The sequence below is a fragment of the Phyllobates terribilis genome, unplaced genomic scaffold, assembly GCF_046119375.1.
Source record: "Phyllobates terribilis strain yellow unplaced genomic scaffold, ASM4611937v1 Scaffold_8__6_contigs__length_399053987, whole genome shotgun sequence".
Classification (NCBI taxonomy): domain Eukaryota; kingdom Metazoa; phylum Chordata; class Amphibia; order Anura; family Dendrobatidae; genus Phyllobates; species Phyllobates terribilis.
The window spans coordinates 292,830,863-292,852,916 of record NW_027362768.1 but is presented as its reverse complement, the minus strand read 5'-3'; the positions used below and the strand labels follow the sequence as shown (position 1 = coordinate 292,852,916).

Genomic DNA, 22,054 nt, shown 5'->3' with positions numbered 1-22,054 from the left:
GTCTGGAGTTGGGACCCGGTCCTTTTTGTCTACCCTTTTATATGCATTACTTCAACTTTGATATACAGTAAGGTTTTTAATATAGGCTGTATAGGTACCGTCCCAATTTAGGGTCACCTTGCCGCTGGTGGGACGGCTTGTATACTTTTTTTGATCAAAAATAGTTCACTAAGTACCCTATATTTATTATGCAACTTTGCTTTACATTTATATATAATGATGGTAGGGTATGAGATATATTTTTGTCTTTTGTAGGTTTTGCTTCTTTTTGCTAGTGTGAACATGCTCCTATTTCTTGCATGTCTACCATCTTAGACCTCAGTTCACATTGCTTGGCTTAGAGGTATGTCTGAAGGATCCATGTTATATCGGCGCCACAAGACACCGAAAACCGGAAGTGACCGGAAATGACGCATGCGTCACCATAGAGACCGCGACGCTAAGCGGCGTCCGCGTCACATGACAGCCGGCGGCAGTCCACACGTGACCTGACGTCAGGAGGCACCCAAGACGCAGAAAGCCGGTCAGCGTCTAGGAACCACAGCGCTCATGCGTACAGGGTCAATCATACATCGGCGCATAAGAAAAAATAAGCTTGAAGCGCATATATGCTATACATATTGGAACAGTGTGTAACGAAATAAAATACAGAAAATGTAAAACCACACACCCACATCACAAATATTACAACCACAGCGTAGTAACACACAGTATATAGTCACTATAGAACCTCCAAAATATGCATATTAAATGTAATTAAACAGCAGTATTGCACCATTTAGTCGCAGCATAGATGGAGAGCTGCCAGATAGACAAATCAACATTTATGCATATAATTATGTCACTAAATGGACACATCCAGTGACTACAAAATATCCACCCCATAACATAGGAGGCTAACAGAGACCATATATATACTTATATATAGAGATCACGCAGGATCCATATTTTTATAGTGTAAGATCTAACATATATTAAATTAATTTTTATTAATAGGCAAAAGACCCACATCAACCTAGAGCAGAAATTGAGATCCCGCGGCTGTAAGTTTTTTTCCCTTTTTTTTTTCCCTTTGTATATATGTTGTTTGTTCAATTCGCTGCAACTGTTCCATATGTATAATGCAGAGGAAAAATTGTGAACCAAAAGTGAGAAGGATCCTAAACAACACAAAAACGTAAGTTAAAACCATATAAAACTACTAAAACAAGGTTCAGCCATAAGACCCATTTTAGACCGAATGAACATAATTATACTCATCAATTAACATACAAATAGCAGATACAAGTGATGGATGGTCAGAGGAAGGGTGCATAACTAATATTTTCATTTAACCCTACTGGATGAAGAGTATTTAGGGTCCAGATCCAGCTGGACTCAAGTTGAGCTCATTTCTGTCCAGTTTTTCCCCCTCGTATATTGGGTACAATTGAATCAATCCCCTTAATCCTAAAAGCCGAAGCATCACATTTGTGGTGGGTTTTAAAGTGGCGCGGTACAGTTTTAAGGGTGGATGCATCCGCGTGGTCTGCGGCAGCAATGATTCCCAATACATGTTCACAAATCCGAACTTTGAACTGACGGGTAGTCATACCCACATAGAGCTGTCCACATGGGCATGTAGTAGAGTATATCACATTCTTTGTGGTGCACGTGATAAATTTATTGATCTTATAGATTTTAGATCCATCAGATCCAAAAAATGTGTCACTGCGTTCAACATTTGTGCATGCCACACACCGACCACACGGAATACATCCAGACCTCCCAGGCTGTCCGTCCAGGAATGTGCCACCCCCAGAGCTCTCATAGTGTGATCGGACCAGATAGTCGCGAAGATTCCTAGAGCATCTAGTAGTAATTGATGGCTTATCAGAGACAAATCTCGAGATAACCGGATCAGCTTTCAAAATGTGCCATGATCGGGATAGTATCTCTCTAAGGCGAGGGAACTGGGAATGGAAATTTGTAACAAATCTTACTTGCTCAGAATCACATCTCTTATCTCTATTATCGTATAGTAGACTATATCGGGAAGTGTGTTTAGCCCTATTGTACGCCCTTTTTATCATGCGCCGACTGTACCCTCGAGCGTAGAATCTATTGCTCAATTCCAGAGCCTGCCTCTCGAAGTCAGCGTCTGTGGAGCAGATCCTCCGAATGCGGAGGAACTGTCCCACAGGCACCGACCGAATTACATGCCCAGGGTGTGAGGAAGAGGCATGCAATAACATATTCATCGATGTGGGTTTACGGTATACAGAAGTTTGTATACAGTTGTTATCATCCCTCTTTAAGGATACATCGAGGAACTCAATCCGATTCTTGTCAAATTGATATGTTAGATGAATATTGTGATCGTTTTCATTCAGATGCCTCATGAATGCCTCGAATGAAACTGTGGTTCCCTGCCAGATCAAGAGGACATCGTCGATGTACCGCGTCCACAAGAGGAAGCCACACATTGACTCACCATGATCTGACAGGCAGAGGTCCCTTTCCCACAGCCCCAGGAACAGGCAGGCGTAGGCCGGGGCAAAGGCCGCACCCATAGCTGTCTCCTGGAGCTGCAGAAAGAAGGACCCCTTGAAGACAAAAAATTGTGGTAAAGAGTGAATTGAAGAAGCTCGAGGATAAGATCCCTTAATGAACCTGGTAATGATGATGTACCCAGAAAGAATCTTACGGCTGCCAGCCCATCCACATGTCTAATGTTAGTATATAGTGACTCAACATCTGCAGCCACCAGTACAGTGTCATTCTCAATATGTAAACCGTCCACCCTCCTCAATACCTCTCCCGTATCTTTTAGAAAGGATGGCAGGCTCTCCACCAGTGGCTGCAGATGCGAGTCAATCCACCTATTGACATTCTCCAAGAAGTTTCCCTCTCCTGAAATGATGGGGCGACCTGGGGGGGCAATAACGTCTTTATGAATTTTCAGCAATAGGTACAATGTAGAGATTGTTGGCTCTGATACAATCAAGGCAGCAGCCAGTTCCTTGGTAATGGTACCCTTGCCGGTTTTATCAATATATCGGGTAATTTTTGTAAAGCACTTAGCCTCACACGTTCATCTCTTGTTAGATTGTCGCAAGACCCATGGCGGGACAATGCCCTGAGCTCACCCGAGACAATCCGGACCAAGAGATCCACGTTGGTACAGGTCGCCATGGGGGGAACCTCTTGGAGCGGGGGTGTATAGATTCAGGGAGCTTACCTCCTATGGGAGTGTTATGTTCGGTAGAGAGTTCCTCAAGGATCCTTAACGCTGCCTGTTCCTCCTCTGTTGGAAAAAGATCATTGAGACCACCATCAAAGAAGTGTTTCTTAAAAATCAAAGATCGAGCAAAAATATGCAGGTCTTTTATTGCTGAAAATGTATCAAATTGTGCAACTGGTGCAAAGGATAACCCCCTGCTCAATAAGGAATAGTCTGACTGAGTCAGTATGTGATTGCTGAGGTTAATTACCTTAGAGTTGTTCCTCTTATAGTCAGGAGATTTTTGATCTTGACGTTTATATGGATGGAAGCTGACATCCCGCAGCCTCTTATTGGAGGTCCCGGACCTTGTCAGCATAGATGAAGAGGAAGCCTCCGAACAATCACTTATTGATGTAACGGAAGAATTAGAAAATTTTCGCAGGGGGTTAGGTATTTGCACTCCAGATTTATGCCAAAAGTATACCTTTTTCTGGTGGTAGTCTTTCAAATCTCTATTAAATTTAGATACCTGTAGATCATGTATCTTTTTCACTGTAGAATCTAGAATCTTATCAACTTGAGAATCAAAATTTATAATCTTCTCCGATGGATAGCAGGATCTAATGTCAGCCTGGACCGTATCTATTTGTGCATCTAGTTCCAAGATGGATCTAGAGTTTAGGTCTACTAAGAGCTGCAGAAGGGACATAGAGCATTTCGTACATGTTTCCTCCCATTTACTAACGAACAGTTCATCATCCACTGGAAATGTAGGGGTGACCCGAATACGTAGTCCTCTTGGGATCATCTGTCGGCCAATATATTTTCCCAGGAAGGCCCTATTCCACCACAGTTTTGTTCTTTTAATTAATAGATTTTGAATCAGTATAGATTTGTCTTCCCATCCCAGATCATCCACCACTTGTACATCCGTCATATTACCCCCAAAGGCTTGTTCAAACTGAGACAGCCAGGATTTTTCCTTGGCCCTGTAGTCCATAGTACCAGAACAGAAGATACCTGTGCAAAACACAGCATACATTAAGTAGTACACACAATTCATGGAGAAGGTAGTAATTTTTTACCCCATAGAGGAATCATCTGTATCATAACCATTAATTACTTTCATATCCGAAACTACCAAAATATGGACTTATAGTAGGCTAAATCGTAAAAAAGACATGGATCAGTAGCAGAAGCAAAAACGATCAAAAAGCCATAAATATAGAAGTAGAAATATATCAAAGTTTATTGACAAGTAATAGCATAAGGGGGTAAAATACAGGTACAGTAGAAGTGAACCTTAATCCACGTGCTGCATATAAAAATATATAATAGCAAATTTGCCAGGTAAATTATCGCCAAAAAAGGCACCATATATCAATTGCAATCAATAAATATATATCAAGTATCATAATGTGCCCTTAGACATTAGACATAATAGTAATACTCATGTACCGACACATATAGAGCCACTAGAGGCCCTCACTATACATACCAGTGGATCAATCGCAGGAGAAGCCTATAGGCAAGCAGTCAGGGCACAGGGGCAGTAGTAGAAAGGCTTTACACGTGGAGCGAGAGCCCCGACGCGCGTTTCGGATGTCCCTTCATCAGGGAGCTTAGAGGTATGTCTGAAGGATCCACGTTAGTATTGCAGCCTATGGGTGGGTGGCTGCCTGCATACTTGCGCTTGCATTCAAAGGAATGGGGTAGATACAACTGAACCCTGCAGTGGGACAAGGACGTGGACGGTGATTGTTGTAAGTCTGCAACGACAGGTGCATGGCGGGAGGCATCTTCAAATGCGCCAAGGATCGCTTATGATGGGCACACTTTTAGGCAGTGACCTGGGAGTCAGAGATGCTTCCAGAGGTCTTCCCCATGCTGTTCCCATGTCTTTTCAGCACTATATGCATGTGTCTGATGATGTGTCACACATCACATGGCCAGATAAGGTTGTAAAATGTTAAAATTACATTTCCTGGTGAATGCATTTGTCTTGGTTGAAAGTAATTCAAAAGTGCAAAAACGCATCAAAAACGCTACGTGTGAACATAGCCCAAGTTGTGGAGGAGTATTTTTGTTTTTGTTTTTTTATTTTGCCTTATATACAAGTCATTACCATGGAAAGGATGTTCCTTAACATATTTCCCAGGAAAATCCATTTTGTATGTTTTATTGTGAGTCCGTAAAAGTGGCATAATACTCGGACTACGTTGCTGACAGCAGTGATCTGGGAGTCAGAGATGCTTCCAGGGGTCTTCCCCATGCTGTTCCCGTGTCATTTGAGCATTGTTCCCATCGATTTGGGCAATTTTTAGGCCCTCTGCAGACCGCCGGGGGGAGCTGCCTGAAAAATGCTTGAGTTTCCCATAGACTTACATTGGGCTCGTTGCTCAGGTCGAGCACCCGAGTAGTCCAATTTGCTCGACCCGAGCAACGAGTACCCGAGCATTTTAGTGCTCTCTCATCACTACTGACGATACCAAACTATTTAGAATATTAAAATCTGATCTTGACGTTACGATATTGCCGAACGATCTGGATAAGATGACTGAACGGGTAAACACTTGGCAGATGAGGTTTAATGTAGATAAATGTAGAGTAATGCACCTAGGACGGAGTAATCGTATTGCTGCATATACATTAAATGGGTGTATACTCGGGACTACAGAACAGGAGAAAGACTTGGTTATTCTGGTTACAAGTAAGCTGAGCAGGGATGCCACCAGGAATTTCGGGGCCCCATACTTGGAAAATTTTTGGGCCCCCTTGAGACTCCGCCCAGGTTCCACCCCAACTCCGCCTCCACACTTAGAAACTTGCACAGTCCCACCCCTCACTCTTGAAAAAACTCCACTTCTGCACCCCATCCTCACCAATCACACATTAACAGTTCCCATCGAACACCAGATCACATACATAGCCAGCAGCTTTTGTTTTAGCCAAAAGATTTTTTAAGCCGCCACCACGACAAGGAGACTCTTCTGGCCGGTCCCTACTCTACTCTAACCTATTAAACATTTCTTAAAATACCCAATACTCTTTTTAGGTATATTTATTTTTCTTTAAGGGAATATGTCACGTACATTTTTTAAAATGACTAATAATATCACATACAAGAAAAAATACCGTCACACCATGGCTGGACCACATATTACCACCACATAGTGACCAAATAATACCACATACAAGGAACAAATACCACAACACCATGACCAGATCACATACTGCCACTTCATAGTAACCAAATAATACCACATACAGGGACAAATACAATCACACCATGACTAGACCACATATTACTACCACATAGTGGCTGAATACTACTACATACAAGGGACAAATACCACCACACTATGACAGATCACATATTACCACCACATAACAACTAAATAATACCACAGACAAGGAACAAATAACGCCACACCATGACCAGATCACATATTACCACCACATAGTAACCAAATAATACCACATACAAGGGACAAATATTGCCACACCGTGACCATATCACATATTACCACCACATAGTAACCAAATAATACCACATACAAGGAACAAATACCGCCACACCATCATCGGACCACATATTACCACCACATAGTGACCAAATATCACAATACTGATAATTAATAAAAAAAAACACAGTACTAATATTACCATAAGTGCAATTATACATGGTAGCTCTGTATATAGTGTCAGTGTACAGGTAATGCAGAGATCATTAGTGACATTATACACAGGAGCTCTGTATATCGTGTTTACTGTACAGGTAATACAGTGAACACTAGTGATATTATACACAGGAGCTCTGTATATAGTGTCAGTGTACAGGGATCACGACGAGTGACATTATACACAGGAGCTCTTTATAAAGTGTATAGTGTAAGTGTACAGGTAACACACTGACTCACGACGTCTCTAGTTGAAGTCCTTCATCCTCACTTTTCTTTTTCATCCAGCACAGACCGCCATCACTTTTTCCAGCCAGGACTCGTCTCTGAAGAAAATAACACAATGATCTATAGCAGCTTACAGAGCACATTCCACACGTTTTCTCCTTCTGCTCAGATGAATACAGACGTGCACCCACCATTATTATATCATTAGTTATTATGCAACCCACCATTCCAAATATAAATTGTAATCCACCACTGTGCCCCCACTAACTATAAATAGCCACTTTCCCCACCTAATATATAAATTAGCACCCATACTCTTTCCGCCAATTCAATCAGTCACACTCCTGCAACCTCAACGCCCCCAATCTGTACTACATCATTTGCAGTCCCCCCTCCATCATTTACAGCCCGCCCTCCCCCCATCATTTGCAGCTCCTCCCTCACTCCATCATTTGCAGCCCCCCTCACTCTATTTGTAGCCCCCTTCACTCCATTTGCAGCCCCCTTCCCTCACTCCATCACTTGCAGTTCCCCCTCACTCCATCACTTGCAGTCCCCCTCCCCTCACTTCATCACTTGCAGCCCCTCACTCCATAATTTACAGCCCCCCTCACTCCATTATTTGCAGGCCCCTCAACTCACTCAATCACTTGCAGTCCCCCTCACTCCATCACTTGCAGTCCCCTCACTCCTTCACTTGCAGCCCCCGCTCACTCCATCATTTACAGCCCCTCCACTCCATTTCCAGCTCCCCCTCACTCCATCATTTACAGCCCCCCTCACTGCATCATTTACAGCCCCCCCTCCCTCCATCATTTACAGCCCCCCCTCACTCCATCATTTACAGCCCCCCCTCACTCCATCATTTACAGCCCCCCCTCACTCCATCATTTACAGCCCCCCCTCACTCCATCATTTACAGCCCCCCTCACTCCATCATTTACAGCCCGCCCTCACTCCATCATTTTCCAGCCCCCCTCACTGCATCACTTGCAGTCCCCCTCCCTTCACTCCATCACTTGCAGCCCCCCTCACTCCATCACTTGCAGCCCCCCTCACACCATCATTTCAGCCCCCCCTCACTCCATAATTTACAGCCCCCCTCACTCCATCACTTGCAGCCCCCCTCAATCCATAATTTAAAGCCCCTCCATCATTTGCAGCACCCCTCCTATCCTCAGTCCATGACTTGCAGTCCCCATCCCCTCGCCTTTTGAATTCATTTTGGAAAGAAAAAGGAAAAAAAAAAAGTTTGATCATACTTACCATCAACTGCCGGTGCAGCTCGACTTCCGGTGTCCTGGCAACGGCGCTAGGTGCGTTCCCGGAGCTCCGCAGCCATGCAGCTCCTGCAATCCCAACGTATTGTTACCCCTTTATAAATCACTGGTGAGGCCACATCTGGAATATGGGATCCAGTTTTGGGCTCCACATTTTAAAAGAATATTCAGAAGTTAATCAGTTCAAAGGCGGACAACTAGATTATTACAAGGGATGGAAGGCCTCTTATATGATGAGATGTTGGAAAAGTTGAGCTTATTTAGCTTAGAAAAACGATGCCTCCGAGGAGATCTCATTTACATGTATAAATATATGTGTGGTCAGTACAAAGGACTGGCAGATGACTTATTCCTTCCAAAGACCATACTAAGGACCAGGAGGCACTCATTACGGGTGTAAGAAAGGTGATTCCAGCAGCTAAACAGGAAAGGGTTCTTTACAGTTAGAGCATCGGACTGTGGAATGCCGACCACAAGAGGTAGTGATGGCCGACACTATAACAGCTTTCAAAAAAAGGCTGGATGATTTCCTCGATACACATAACATTGTGGGCTACAGTTACATTTGACAAAGTGTTACACCTATAGTAGTACATTTAATACGGTAATAGTAATTACAAAACTAGTATCATAATTATGTTTGATCCAGGGATCTAGGACTGATCTCCTTTTCTCAGGGTCAAGAAGGAATTTTTCCATGTGACACAAATTGACTGAATGTGTCCTGGGGTTTTTGCCTTCTTCTGGATCAACAGATTTAGGCATAGGGATTTTAGCAATACCATTATTAGAATCACAAGAGTAACACAAAATCTAAAATTAATTTAAAAAATTATAAACGGGTTCATTTTTAATTGTAATAGTGCAACAATAATAAAAATGGTAATAATAATACATTGTGAGGCCTAGTTCCAGTTAGTTAGTAAGTTAGTGTGGTGTTAGTGTAGGGAGTACAATTAGGGGAGAAAGGTTGAACTTGATGGACCTAGGTCTTTATTCAACCTACGTTACTATGTTACTATCTGTAAAGCATGGATGGTGTCCATATGACATCAGTTTTTTAACCACTTTACAACCCTGTCAGTAATAGTACGTAGCTGCGCCCTGAGTCTTATGGACCAGCTACGTACTATTAGGCGCACTGCGATCGCGCCTGCACACAAGCGGTGCGGGGCGATCGTCACTGGGTGTCAGCTTGTTGTCACCGCTGACACCCGTTGCTATGTGCCAGGAGTGGTCCCGCACCGCTCCTGGCATATTAACCCCCGAAATGCTGTGATCGAAGTCGATCGCAGCATTGCAGGGGCAAGGGGAGGTAAGTGCCGATACTTACCTTCTCAGCCGATGCCCCGCGCTGTCTGCAGCGGCTCCCGGATGTTGTCATGGTGACCCGATGTCTTCCGGGTCACCAGACAACAGGAAGTTACTTTGGCCATGCGCAGTGCATAACCAAAGTAACTTCTCCCTGTGCAGTGCTGACAGGCTGCAAAGCATAGGGAGCTGCTGCTCTCTATGCTATACAGCTGATCAGGCTGCAAAAAATGAAAGTCCCATAGTGTGTCAATGTGTAAAAGTAAAAAAAGGGTAGGAAGGTGAAGAAAAAAAAAACCTGTAAAAATATTAATAAAAAATGAAAAAAATAATCCCCCAAAAATAAAAATATATTGTACCCGTAATATTTATTTATTATGAAAAAAAAAAAACCAATAAAAGTACACATATTTGGTATTGCCGCGTCCGGAACGACCTGATCTATAAAACTGTCCCACTAGTTCACCCCTTTAGTGAATACATAAAAAAAACGAAGCAAAAAACAATGCTTTATCATCATACAGCCAAACACAAAATGGAATAACACGTGATCAAAAAGACAAATGCAAATAAAAATGGTACCGCTGAAAACGTCATCTTGTCCCGCAAAAAACAAGCCACCATACAACTCCATCATCCGAAAAATAAAAAAGTTCCAGCTCTCAGAATTAAGTGATACAAAAAAAATATTTTTTCTATAAAATAGTTTTTATTGTGTAAAAGGGTCAAAACATAAAAAAAATATAAATGTGGTACCGCTGTAAATGTACTGACCTGAAGAATAATGCTACCTTATTAATTTTGCTACCTTATTAATTTTACCACACACAGAACGGCATAAAAAAAACAAAAAAAAATTCCTGAATTGTTGGTGTTTGTTTATTCAGCTTCCTAAAACTCAGAATAGAAAGCAATAAAAAAATGTCATGTGCACAAAAATGGTACCAATAAAAACCTCAACTTGTCCCGCAAAAACCATGCCTTCATATAACTCTGTCGGCCGAAATATGGAAAAATTATAGCTCTCAGAATATGGCGATGCAAAAACTAGTCTTTGCAAAAAAAAAGCGTCTTTTAGTGTATGACAGCTGTCAATCATAAAAACCAGATATGAATCTGGTATTGCTGTAATCGCACCGACCCGAAGACTAAAGTCGTCTAATCACTTATATCGCTCGAGGAACGGAGTAAAAAATAAACTCTAGTGTTAGGGTTGTGCTAGGGTTAGGGTTATGCTAGGGTTAGGGTTGTGCTAGGGTTGGGGTTGTGCTAGGGTTAGGGTTATGCTAGGGTTAGCATTGTGCTAGGGTTGGGGTTGTGCTAGGGTTAGGGTAGGGTTGTGCTAGGGTTGGGGTTGTATTAGGGTTGGGGTTGGGATTTTTTCAAAAGTAAAGAAAAAAAAAATGATGACGATATGGTGACCAGTGTTGAGCGCATGTGCTCGCTACTTGAGTTTGCATCGGGGGCTCGGGTATGCACCGAGTATCGCGGGTGCTCGAGTGACATGCTCGAGTCTCCACTCCATATGCTTCGTGGCCAAAAAAAGTTGCATGGATTGCCTGCCATGCACGAGCGATCCCCGCATATTTTTTTTGGGGTGTCTAATAACCATGAAACATGCGGGTGGGGACTCAAGCATGTCACTCGAGCACCCACGATACTTGGTGCATACCTGAGTACCCGATGCAAACTCAAGTAGCGAGCACTTGCGCTCAAGACTAATGACAACTTATTCAATATGATGACCTAATGTTATCAAATTCTGTGTCATACCTCTGGGTTCAAAATGTTCACTATACCCTTGATAAAATCCTTGAGGGGTCTAGTTTCCAAAATGGGGTCACTTGTGGGGAGTTTACACTATTTAGGCGCATCAGGGGCTCTCCAAACACGACATGGCCTCCACTCTCAATTCCAGCCAATTTCGCGTCCAAAAAGTCACACAGTGCTCCTTCCCTTCTGAACCCTGCCATGAGCCCAAACAGTGTATTTTCCCCACATATGGGGTATTAGCTTACTCAGGAGAAATTGCACAAAATATTTTATGTTCCATTTTCTCCTCTTACCCTTGTGAAAATAAAAAAATTGGGGCTAAAACATCATTTTTGTGGAAAAAGTTCGATTTTTTTTATTTTCACGGCTCCATGTTACAAACTTCTGTGAAGCAGCTGGGGGTTCAGGGTGCTCACCACACATCTAGATAAGTTCCCTGAGGGTCTAGTTTCCAAAGTGGTGCCACTTGTGGGGGCTTTCCACTGTTTAGGCACTTCAGGGGCTCCCCAAACCAACATGGCGTCTGCTAATTATTCAAGCAAATTTTATATTCAAAAAGTCAAATGGCGCTCCTTCCCTTCCAAACCCTGCCTTGCGCCCAAACATGGTTTTTCCCCACATATTGGGTATCGGCATACTCAGGAGAAATTGCACAAGAAATGATATGGTGCAATTTCTCCTGTTACCTTTATGAAAATGCAAAATTGGGGGCTGAAAAACATTGTTGTGGGAAAAATGTGAAAATTTTATTTTTACGCCTCAATGTTATAAACTTCTGTGAAGCACCTGGGGGTTCAAGGTGCTCACCACACATCTAGATAAGTTTCCTGAGGGGTCTAGTTTCCAAAATGGTGTCACTTGTGGGGGGTTTCCACTATTAGGCACATCAGGGGCTCTCCAAACGCAACATGGCGTCCGCTAATTATTCAAGCAAATTTTACATTCAAAAAGTCAAATTGCGCTCCTTCCCTTCCGAACCCTGCCGTGCTCCCAAACAGTAGTTTTCCCCCACATATTAGGTATCGGCGTGCTCAGGAGAAATTGCACAACAAATTTTGGGGTCCATTTTTTCCTGTTACCCCTGCGAAAATAAAAAAATTGGGGTCTAAAGTAACATTTTTGTGAAAAAAGTTAAATGTTCATTTTTTTCTTCCACATTCCAAAAATTCCCGTGAAGCACATGAAAGGTTAATAAAGTTCTTGAATGTGGATTTGAGCACCTTGAGGGGTGCAGTTTTTAGAATGGTGTCACCTTTGGGTATTTTCTGTCTTAAAGGCCCCTCAAAGTCACTTCAAATGTGATGTGGTCCCTAAAAAAATGGTTTTGTAAATTTTGTTGGAAAAATGAGAAATCGCTGGTCAACTTTTAACCCTTAACTTCCTAACAAAAAAAAATAGTTCTAAAATTTTGCTGATGTAAAATAGACATGTGGGAAATGTTATTTATTAACTATTTTGTGTGACATATCTCTCTGATTTAAGGCAATGAAAATTCAAAGTTTGAAAATTGCGAAATTTTCAAAATTTTTGCCAGATTTCCATTTTTTTCACAAATAAACACAAGTGATATCGAAGAAATTTTACCACTATCATGAAGTACAATATGTCATGAAAACACGATCTCAGAATCAGTGGGATCCGTTGAAGTGTTCCAGAGTTATTACCTCATAAAGTGACAATGGTCAGAATCGTAAAAATTGGCCTGGTCATTACCATGCAAACCACCCTTGGGGGTAAAGGGGTTAAGCACATCCATTGGGTACAATGGGTGCGTCTGATCTAAAAAGAGATGTGAGTAGTGCATGCAGCAATTATTTTCACATGGATTATTGATCCGTGTGTCAAGATGTACCCCATTGACTTGCATGTTACGGACAGCACACATGTTGATTATACTCATCTGAACGAGCTGTATCTCTGAGCTTCTCCTTGCAGCTCCCACAAAGTGTTGTATGGGCTCAATAAAAAGTCTATGAGCCTGTGCAAAGAGCGGTGGATGGATCCATCGAGTATGGAAACTATTGTTCGGTCCCCATCTTATTTGCATGGGGAGATGTGCTGCTGACAACAATGATTTTTGACGTAAACTTTATTTTTTAGGTGTCGAACAAGCACTTTGCTTGTTTGTCGACTGATCCCTGCCATATTTACACGAGCCAATAATTAACACATTAGCTTGGCTAAAGAACATTCTAGTATTTCATATACATGTAGAAATCATGAGAAAACAAAACTTCCAAGTAATCAAATAACAGTCAATGATTTTTTTTATTTAAATTTTTTTTCTATCTTTTTTTTATCAAAGAGCAAAATACAAACAAGACAACACAAAGCTTCGACCTTCTTCCATTTCAACAGCATCTATGATTCCTTCTCATAGCACTTAACACTATTTATTCTTTTATGGATCCTCATCATGCAGAGTAAAGGTGGCATTAAAACAAGTCGCAATGACAAATCTCAACTCTTTATACACTATAGTATATGGACAAAATTATTGAACACACCTGGAAAGTGGAAGGAACTGGAGACAACTCAGCCATGAAGTGGAGACCACATAAAGTTACAGAGCAAAGTCACTGAGTGATGAAGAACAGAGGACAGAAAAGTCACTAAGGCGGTGTGCCCACTATGCATTTTTTAAGCGTTTCTGCAGCGGCAATTCCGCTGCAGAAACGCTTAAAAAACGCTTGGTAGAAGGCGTGCCATGTTCCCCAATGATAATCCGCATCTGCTGTGCACATGCTGCGAAAATTTCCGCTGCGGATTATCATTGCGGAAAAATCCGCAGCACTACCAATTATTTTGCGGAAGCGCTGCTTTTTCGCCGCCATTGACTTGCATTGGAACGCTTGGATTCCGCATCACTACATCTGCACATGCGGAATCCATGCGTTTCAATGTGCGGATGGTACTCGGGTCTGGAGAAGAGGAGACTCTCCTCCGGACCCGGGTACCATAGAACCTGTAAAAAAAAGAATAAAATAAAAAAATATATATTATACTTACCTTCTGATGGCCTCCGGTTCCTTGTCTCGGCTTGCTGGCAGCTCGCGGTAGACTAAAGGACCTGCGCTGACATCATTTAGTCATATGACGGGTCACGCGACCACTGACGTCGGCAGGTCCTTAAATCTACCGCGAGCTGCCGGCAAGCAGAGACAAAGACACCGGGGGCCATCAGAAGGTAAGTATTTATTTTTTACCATTCTTTAAGTCACAGTATATAAATCCATGCCAGTTGCTTGGATTTATATAGTGTGACCAAGTTGTCAAGCACTTTCCAAGTGATGCTAAAATCGCTTGGAAAGCGCTTGTCAACCCGCATGCGGAAATGCATGCAAAGAACGCTTCACTTCCGCATGTCCCTGGCAGGAAAAACGCATGTACAATCCGCATGTACAATCCGCATGCGTTTTTTCTGCCAGGGAGATGCAGAAACGCTCAGGAAAAAATCCGGAGCATTTCTGCATCGTGAGCACATAGCCTAACACTCTGCTGACTTCATAACTGCAGAGTCCAGACCTCCTCTTGTATTAACCTCAGCACAAACACTGCTCCCCCACCTGGAGCTTCGTGAGTACAGCCACCACTATGGACTCTGGAGCAGTGGAAACATGTTCTGGGCAGTGCCGGATCACACTTCTCTAACGGATGAGTCTGAGTTTGGTGAATGCCAGGAGAATGTTTCCCGCCTGACTGTATTATTCCAACTGTAAAGTTTATTGGAGGAGTGGATATTCTATGGGGTTATTTTTCAGGGGTAGGACTCTCCCCCTTAGTCCCAGTGAAGGTAAATCTTAATTCTTCAACACACTTTGGACAATTGTTTGATACCAATTTTGTGGGAAAGTTTGGGGAAGACACTTTACTCTTCCCCATGACTGTTCAGAGTGCACAAAGCAAGGCCCATAAAGGCATGATTGGGGAAGTTTGGTGTGGAAGAACATGATTAGCCATACTGAGCCATGATCTCAACCCCATTGAATACTTTAAGAATGAATTAGAATGTGGAGGTGTAATGTGGAGGTATCCTAATACTTCTGCTTATATAGTGTATTTGTCGTCTACAAGCATACAGCCGAGTGGAAGGTTTTAGTATGATACCTTTGATAGTTATTCCTGAAAGTACCAAACATGTAAAGTTATAGCTGAGTTTTTGTGTCACCAGCATTATTTTCCACCGGTAGTGATAGTGGTGGACGCCAATTCCCAGCATTTCTAAGGGTCATTACATTAGGCTATTCTGTTTTACACATTTTTCTTATTAGTGCTTGGGCACAATCTTCCTATTATCTTTTACCCACCAGAAAATAGAAATGGTAAAGGGATTGTCTGATCTAAAACTACAAGTCTGCAGTCACTCTTTGTGACTGCAGACTTGTGAATCCTCACATGACACGCACTGCATGCTGTGAGGATTGTCCGGTGCCGGCATCAGGAGCGACAGCCTTGTGATCGCAAGTATGCAAAATGCATACTTCTGGCCTCATTATGACTAGACTGTTTCCGGGCTCACTCAACACACTTGCATTGAGCGAGGCAGAACCCATCTTCTTTGAGAATCCTCACAGTGCGCAGTGTGCGTGATGTCATAATTCACAAGTCTGCAGTCACATAGAGTGACTGCAGACTTGTAGTTTTAGACCAGACAACCCCTTGAAAAATGCAATGTCAAACTTTGGCAGTGTACGCACTTGTATATATATTTTTTCAACATATTAAATCTATTTGGTAGTTAAGTGACTAGGACAATGCTTCAATACCTTACACTGCAGGTAAGAAAAGTATAGTGCAGGCACGTACAAACCAGCCTGCAAATTTTACAGGCTCTTTGTTTCCAGCACATTCAACTTTTATGCAGTCTGTGGTCATAAATCAGCAGAGAGGAGCTCAGAAAAAGACATATTAAAAAGTTGTAAACTGTCCTTCAGTTATGGATTCTCAGTTAACTCGTTTTCCAGCCAGCAATAGGCAGTGCAACACAGTCTATAGAAGGCAAAGGGTGCAAAACTTTTAATGAAACCCAATTGCGGTAATGATTTATGAGTATTTAAGTAAATAAAATTTTGGACAATCCCTTTAAAGGAATCTGTTACCCCCTGGGAGTTATCAGACCTCTACTGTGGGCATATAAATCTATACCTACCTGTATGGCCCATGGTAGAGGTCTGATTGCAGAGAAAAGTAGTTTTATCTTTTTGGTTTTCAACAGGCTTTGAGTCCAGGGGACGCCAAGCAATGCCCGCCTGTCTGCTCATACAAATCCGGCCTGGAGGAAACAGCGCGGTCTATAAAATCCACGCTTTGTGCATGCGCCGGGAGGTGAGGAAGGAAAGCGCACGTCACAGCGCCCTGTGACGTGCGGGGGAGAGAGGGAAAATGGTAACTAGGCTGATAGGCGGCAATTTTGGGGAATAATAATCAGATAGGTGGCCATTGCTTGGTGTCCCCCGGACGCCAAGCCTGTTGAAAACCAAAAAGATAAAACAACATTTCTCTGCAAGCAGACCTCTACCATGGGCCATACAGGTATGTATAGATTTACTTTTCTATCACCTGTATGCCCATAGTAGCGGTCTGATAACTAAGAGGGGGGTGACAGATTCCCTTTAAAGAGCTGCCCGTACACCTTAGATAGCTGTAGGCTGAATGACAGCTGCAGTATAAATCCCAAATCTTGTATACACATGCACGCTTGGTCAAACCTGCATGTGTTCAAATGGGAAGAGGGAAATTAGCTGCCAGCTGACGGCTCTCAAAGTGGCTTACCTCCCAAAGGTACAAAGAAATGCCCATGTTAAACTTAAAGTTGGGGCAGCCCCATAAACATTAGCTACAGTAGTCTTCGGATCCTGCTAACATCAGGGGATCCATATACACTTACATTTAATGTAAATGGGCACCCTAAGCTCCAGCTAATTGCTAGTATTCTGCAGAGTTGACCTGGTTATATATACGCCCGCTGTTGGGCACCATCTGAGATGACAGGTATTGGTATTGAGGCTCCTGTTATAAGCCGTGGTAAGAGCTACAGATGCAAACATGGATACACATGTACAATATGTCACCAATTTACAAATGCTTTGATTTTCCCTTTGCAACTAAACAATGAAAAAGTGTATTTGCCACATTTATACCCCCATAATCTTGCTGTAAAATGGGCATTAAAACATTGGATCTTCATATCACATGCATGATGCACAGATGGGATGTTTTAATATGCTTAATGGAAAACAAGACCGACTCTTCTTGCCACATCGATGTGCGTATGCAATCACGTCCTTCACAAAGTCTATATATTGTGATATTCATATGCAGTAAGTAATACATGGCTTTGTGTCTTCAGTCGATGCTGGAAAATAGATGTCAATGTTCCATTGGTTTAGGTGAGCGCCTAGGAAAGAACATAACATTTTTTTGGCTACTACGTTTTCACCAATGAAATATCCAAGCCGATTCCTTCTTGTAGAGGGCCACCAAATGTGCTTTCCAAGTCACCTGAAGAATTACAATATATAAGATAAAGTTCTTCATGGACGCAGGTCTGTTATTTGGAGTGTACAGACTGAATGTGTGGGGTCCCATCCTCTGGATTTTTCTCCTTCGATTCTGTGTACGCTCCAATGAAAGATCCATCCTCATTGAAGTGACTGTGTTCTCCATCGCTGTACTGGACAAGGCTATCCACACTGTCGTAGGTTTTAATATCTAGGCTTAATGAGTCCATGCTGCCATTTGTTGCCTTCTTATCACTGGAACTAAGGAAAAAAACAACGAGGTTAAAGGCTGAAACTGGTATAATAAGAAGGGTAATACAGATGCTACAAATGATCACCTATCCATCGGAGAGGAGATATACTCTACAACAGTGTGGATCAGACCGCTGGGATCCCCACGGATCGCCAGCATGTTGCTTCATTAATGGGGGATATGAGTCCACTGTTCTGGTGATCGATGGAGGTCCCAACAATCTTGTAGTTTTCATGTTTCCTGTGGCTGGTTGATAATTTGTAGTGACTGGAATACCCCTTTAAAGAATATATACACCATTCTTATAAACCATTTTTTGGGTACGCGTGTATCTGAAGAGGATCACTTCATATTGTTTTATTGAGCAATTTTGATATTGATTATTTTATTCTCACGTCCTTCTGTATGTAATTTTTCCGAAGGTAGCGAGAATGAAGCCAGCGCTGATTGGCCGCAGGGATTGCATGACATAACAATGTCACGCGAGCCCCGGTAGAGACAGTACTGAGAACCTCTAGAACGGTGCCGGCACTGGAGGTGAGTATAAGTGTTGTTTTTTTACTGGGAGAAAACATAGTGATTGAGTCCGAGTAGTGGACAACCCCTTTAAGCTGCATTTACACTGAAAGATAATGGTGAATGAGTGTTCTTAAAACTGCTTGTTTCATGAATATTTTGCAGTGTAAACAGACTGCCATTCATCCAATGAATGAGCAAAGCTCTCATTCATTGGCTGAAATGATCTTTTGCAAAATGCAAAAAATCATTGTTGTCGGCGGTGCATCGTCCTGTGTAAACAGAACTCACACTGCCAAAAACCATGGCAGCTTACGTGCACTGAGCGATCTAGTATAGATCTTTAGCAGATTGCTCAGTGCAAATCGTTAACTTGGTCTGATTGTATAAATAGGCAGTTAAACAACCGTCGATCCGCAAGGTCTTTCCAGTCGGCGGTTAGTCTGTGTCAGCAGATCCTTAAGAAGCACCATCTTGCCCTAACCCTTTTGCAGCCCTTTGGTGTGTGCTTGTGTCCCCTCTTTATCTCATACTGGTTTGCAAGCTGTTTTTTGGGAGGTGTGTCCTTACCAATATATAATGTGCTTTTCGTGAATAATGCTGACGACCACTGAACAGAAATGCTGCTACGGCATTTAGTAAAGGTTTGGAAAAAGCAGGGCTGAGGGGAGATAACTACTGGATATGACTACACACAGGGTCATTTGTAGTCTGTCACTATTGAGCACTGCAAATATCCAAATGGTAAAAATGTTTTAAAAGGTTATTAGTTTCATAAAGTAATGGAATATTACTAGAATATGCCATCACTTTATGATCAGTCGGGGTCCCACAGAGAATAACAGGGCGGCGGTGCTAATTCAGTTTAATGGAGCCGTGTTGCAGTTCCCCTGCGCATTGGCTGGCCAGGCAGCCACAATGCAGATATGAACGAGCCGCATCACTGATGTAATACGGTAACAAAGGATGATAGGTCCTCTTTAGTGAACGTAATTGCAAAGGGGGTAGAAGTGGTAATGTCAGGTGACATTGCCCGATGTGTCTTTTAAGAAGTCCGATCACTAGGGGTGCCATCCATTTTTCTGTTGGTATTGCGTAGAATTGCTCCCTCCTATGAACACCTTTAGCTTTAGAGGGGTATTCCCATCTCCAAGATTCTATCCCAATATGTAGTAGGTGTAATAATAATAGTATTAGCAAATACCTTCAATTAGAAATGTAGTATAGTTTTTCTGATTCACTATGTCTCTTTCCTCATGTGCAGGCATTGCAGGACCTTAGGTATCCATGGTAACAACCACTAGCAACTAGCTGTCACTATATCAGTAGTCGTAACCATGGATACCTAAGGTCCTGCAATGCCTGTGCATGAGGACAGAGACAGAGAATCAGAAAAACTATACTACATTTCTATTTGAAGGTATTTGCTAATACTATTATTATTACACCATCTACATATTGGGATAGGATTTTGGAGATGGGAATACCCCTTTAAGGAGGACCTTTCCCTAGATTTTTTTTTTAATTAAACTGAGTTCCTCTTCCAACTGGCTCTGCTCCCATAATTCTGAAACAGTTTTTTTTCTCTTCGGTGCTTCTCCATTGCAAAGTTTTTTTTCCCCCGGTAATAAAGATGCAAAGTTTCCCTTTCAGCCAACTGGGCATATACCACAGAACCTCTATGTGGACATTTGCTTTTTCTCCTCTGATGCTGGTCAATCTATACATACCCATGCTGAAAGAGTGGTATACGCCCAGTTGGTTGAAGGGAAAATGTGTACTTTTTCTTTTACCGGAGGGCATAACTTTGGAACAGAGGGGACACAGAAGAAAAAGAAAAACTGTTCCGGAATCAGTGGAGCAGCGGCAATTGGAAGAGATTAAAAAATTTAGGGAAAGGTCCAATTTAAGATATTTTTATTTCAGTAGTCAATTGGTGGGGTGTATCTAACTCAGCTTCTTGTGTCCACAGTGTTGCTGGGTCAGCTGCTAGAATAATTCTATGTGATATCCTAAGATGCATCTTGGGGGCACATGTGGGGATGCAAAATGCGTGGTCTGAACTTTTGCCATCACAAACCTGTAGTCATCAAAGAACTGATCCTTCATTGACTGCACTTCCGGTTCAGGATGGAGCTCTTCTTTCTCCTTCACTGAAAAAAAAAAGTATGGATGATTGAGTTGACATATTTTATTCAAGGACTTAATTAAATCCCATTGATCATCACAGCCTATTTCATTTCCTACTATTCCATTTTTTATTATTGAAAAATCCTTAATTTAAGTTTTCTTTAATTGTTTCCATTTCTGGATCTACACGACATAAGGACTGTGGTGGTATGTGCTGTACTCGGTGTCCTGTACCTTTACATTCAGTCACATAAAAGGTCAAACTCTGTGACCACGATGCAACAACTGTGAAAAAAAAAGCAAGGTTTTGAGATCCTTTGATGTTGCAGGACTCAGACCCGTCACACCACATGGAATATAATAGAAATTCAGAGTGTTTGATATGGTCGATTCATTTTCAATTAAATAAGAACAACAGGGTGTGAAATTGCATGATGAGCCTTCAGTTGTGCTGTATAGTTGGACATCAGAATGCATAAAAGATATATTCCTTACAGTGAACTCTATCCTTGACTTGTTGTAATATTAATATTCAAGAACGTTTTACTTTAATAATAACAACTTCCTTGCTATAACTTGATGGCTGGGCTCAAGTTGATGGCATCAAATTAATCAACATTTATGAAAAAGTACGGTTCCTTTATTGCAGTGGTAAAGGCTAAAAAGTTAAGAGAAAGGAATGGATTAAATTCAAATTAAATTAATCTTTACAGTCTCTGATGTTTCAAAGCCACCAGTCCAGTGGTCCTCACTTGCAGTGATCACATACCGCACGTCATTTATTTTACTGCTGCAGCCAATCACTGACCTGAGTGGTGATGGCGGCATGTACAGCATGTGATAATTGATGATAGTTATGGATGCAGCCATGTTCACAGCATGAAGTAAGCCAATACGGACTACTGGCAACCAACAGAGGGCAGCACTGAAAAGCAGGGGATTGAGGAGGTGAGTGTAGCAGTTCCCCTAAATCATTGATCCCTAACCAATGGCTCATGAGACACGTGGCTTGGGGGCCCCTCGTATGTGGTCATGTCTGTCTGCCCAGGGGAGTGCCAATCTCAACTGTGTTGGCATACATCGGGGTACACTGAAAAGGCTTTATTACTGTATAAGCGGTACTCCAGTTGTCACAAACACTGCCCACTCACTACACATGGAACTCAGATGTGACTGTA

The 22,054-nt window shown here is 42.2% G+C and overlaps 1 protein-coding gene across 5 annotated transcripts in view; it reads right to left on the bottom strand.

The window, feature by feature from the left end:
• Nucleotides 1–13,636: 13,636 nt before the first annotated feature.
• Nucleotides 13,637–22,054, bottom strand: part of CHL1 (cell adhesion molecule L1 like) — a 194,385-nt gene continuing 185,967 nt past the window's right edge. For all 5 annotated transcript variants that reach the window (XM_073644396.1, XM_073644400.1, XM_073644399.1 and 2 more), the window contains 2 exons: nt 20,827–20,899; nt 13,637–18,238 (listed from right to left, as the gene is read on the bottom strand). In XM_073644396.1, coding sequence (XP_073500497.1) covers nt 18,028–18,238; nt 20,827–20,899 — 284 coding nt within the window. In that variant the 3' untranslated portion in view covers nt 13,637–18,027. The remainder of the gene's footprint in view (nt 18,239–20,826; nt 20,900–22,054) is intronic.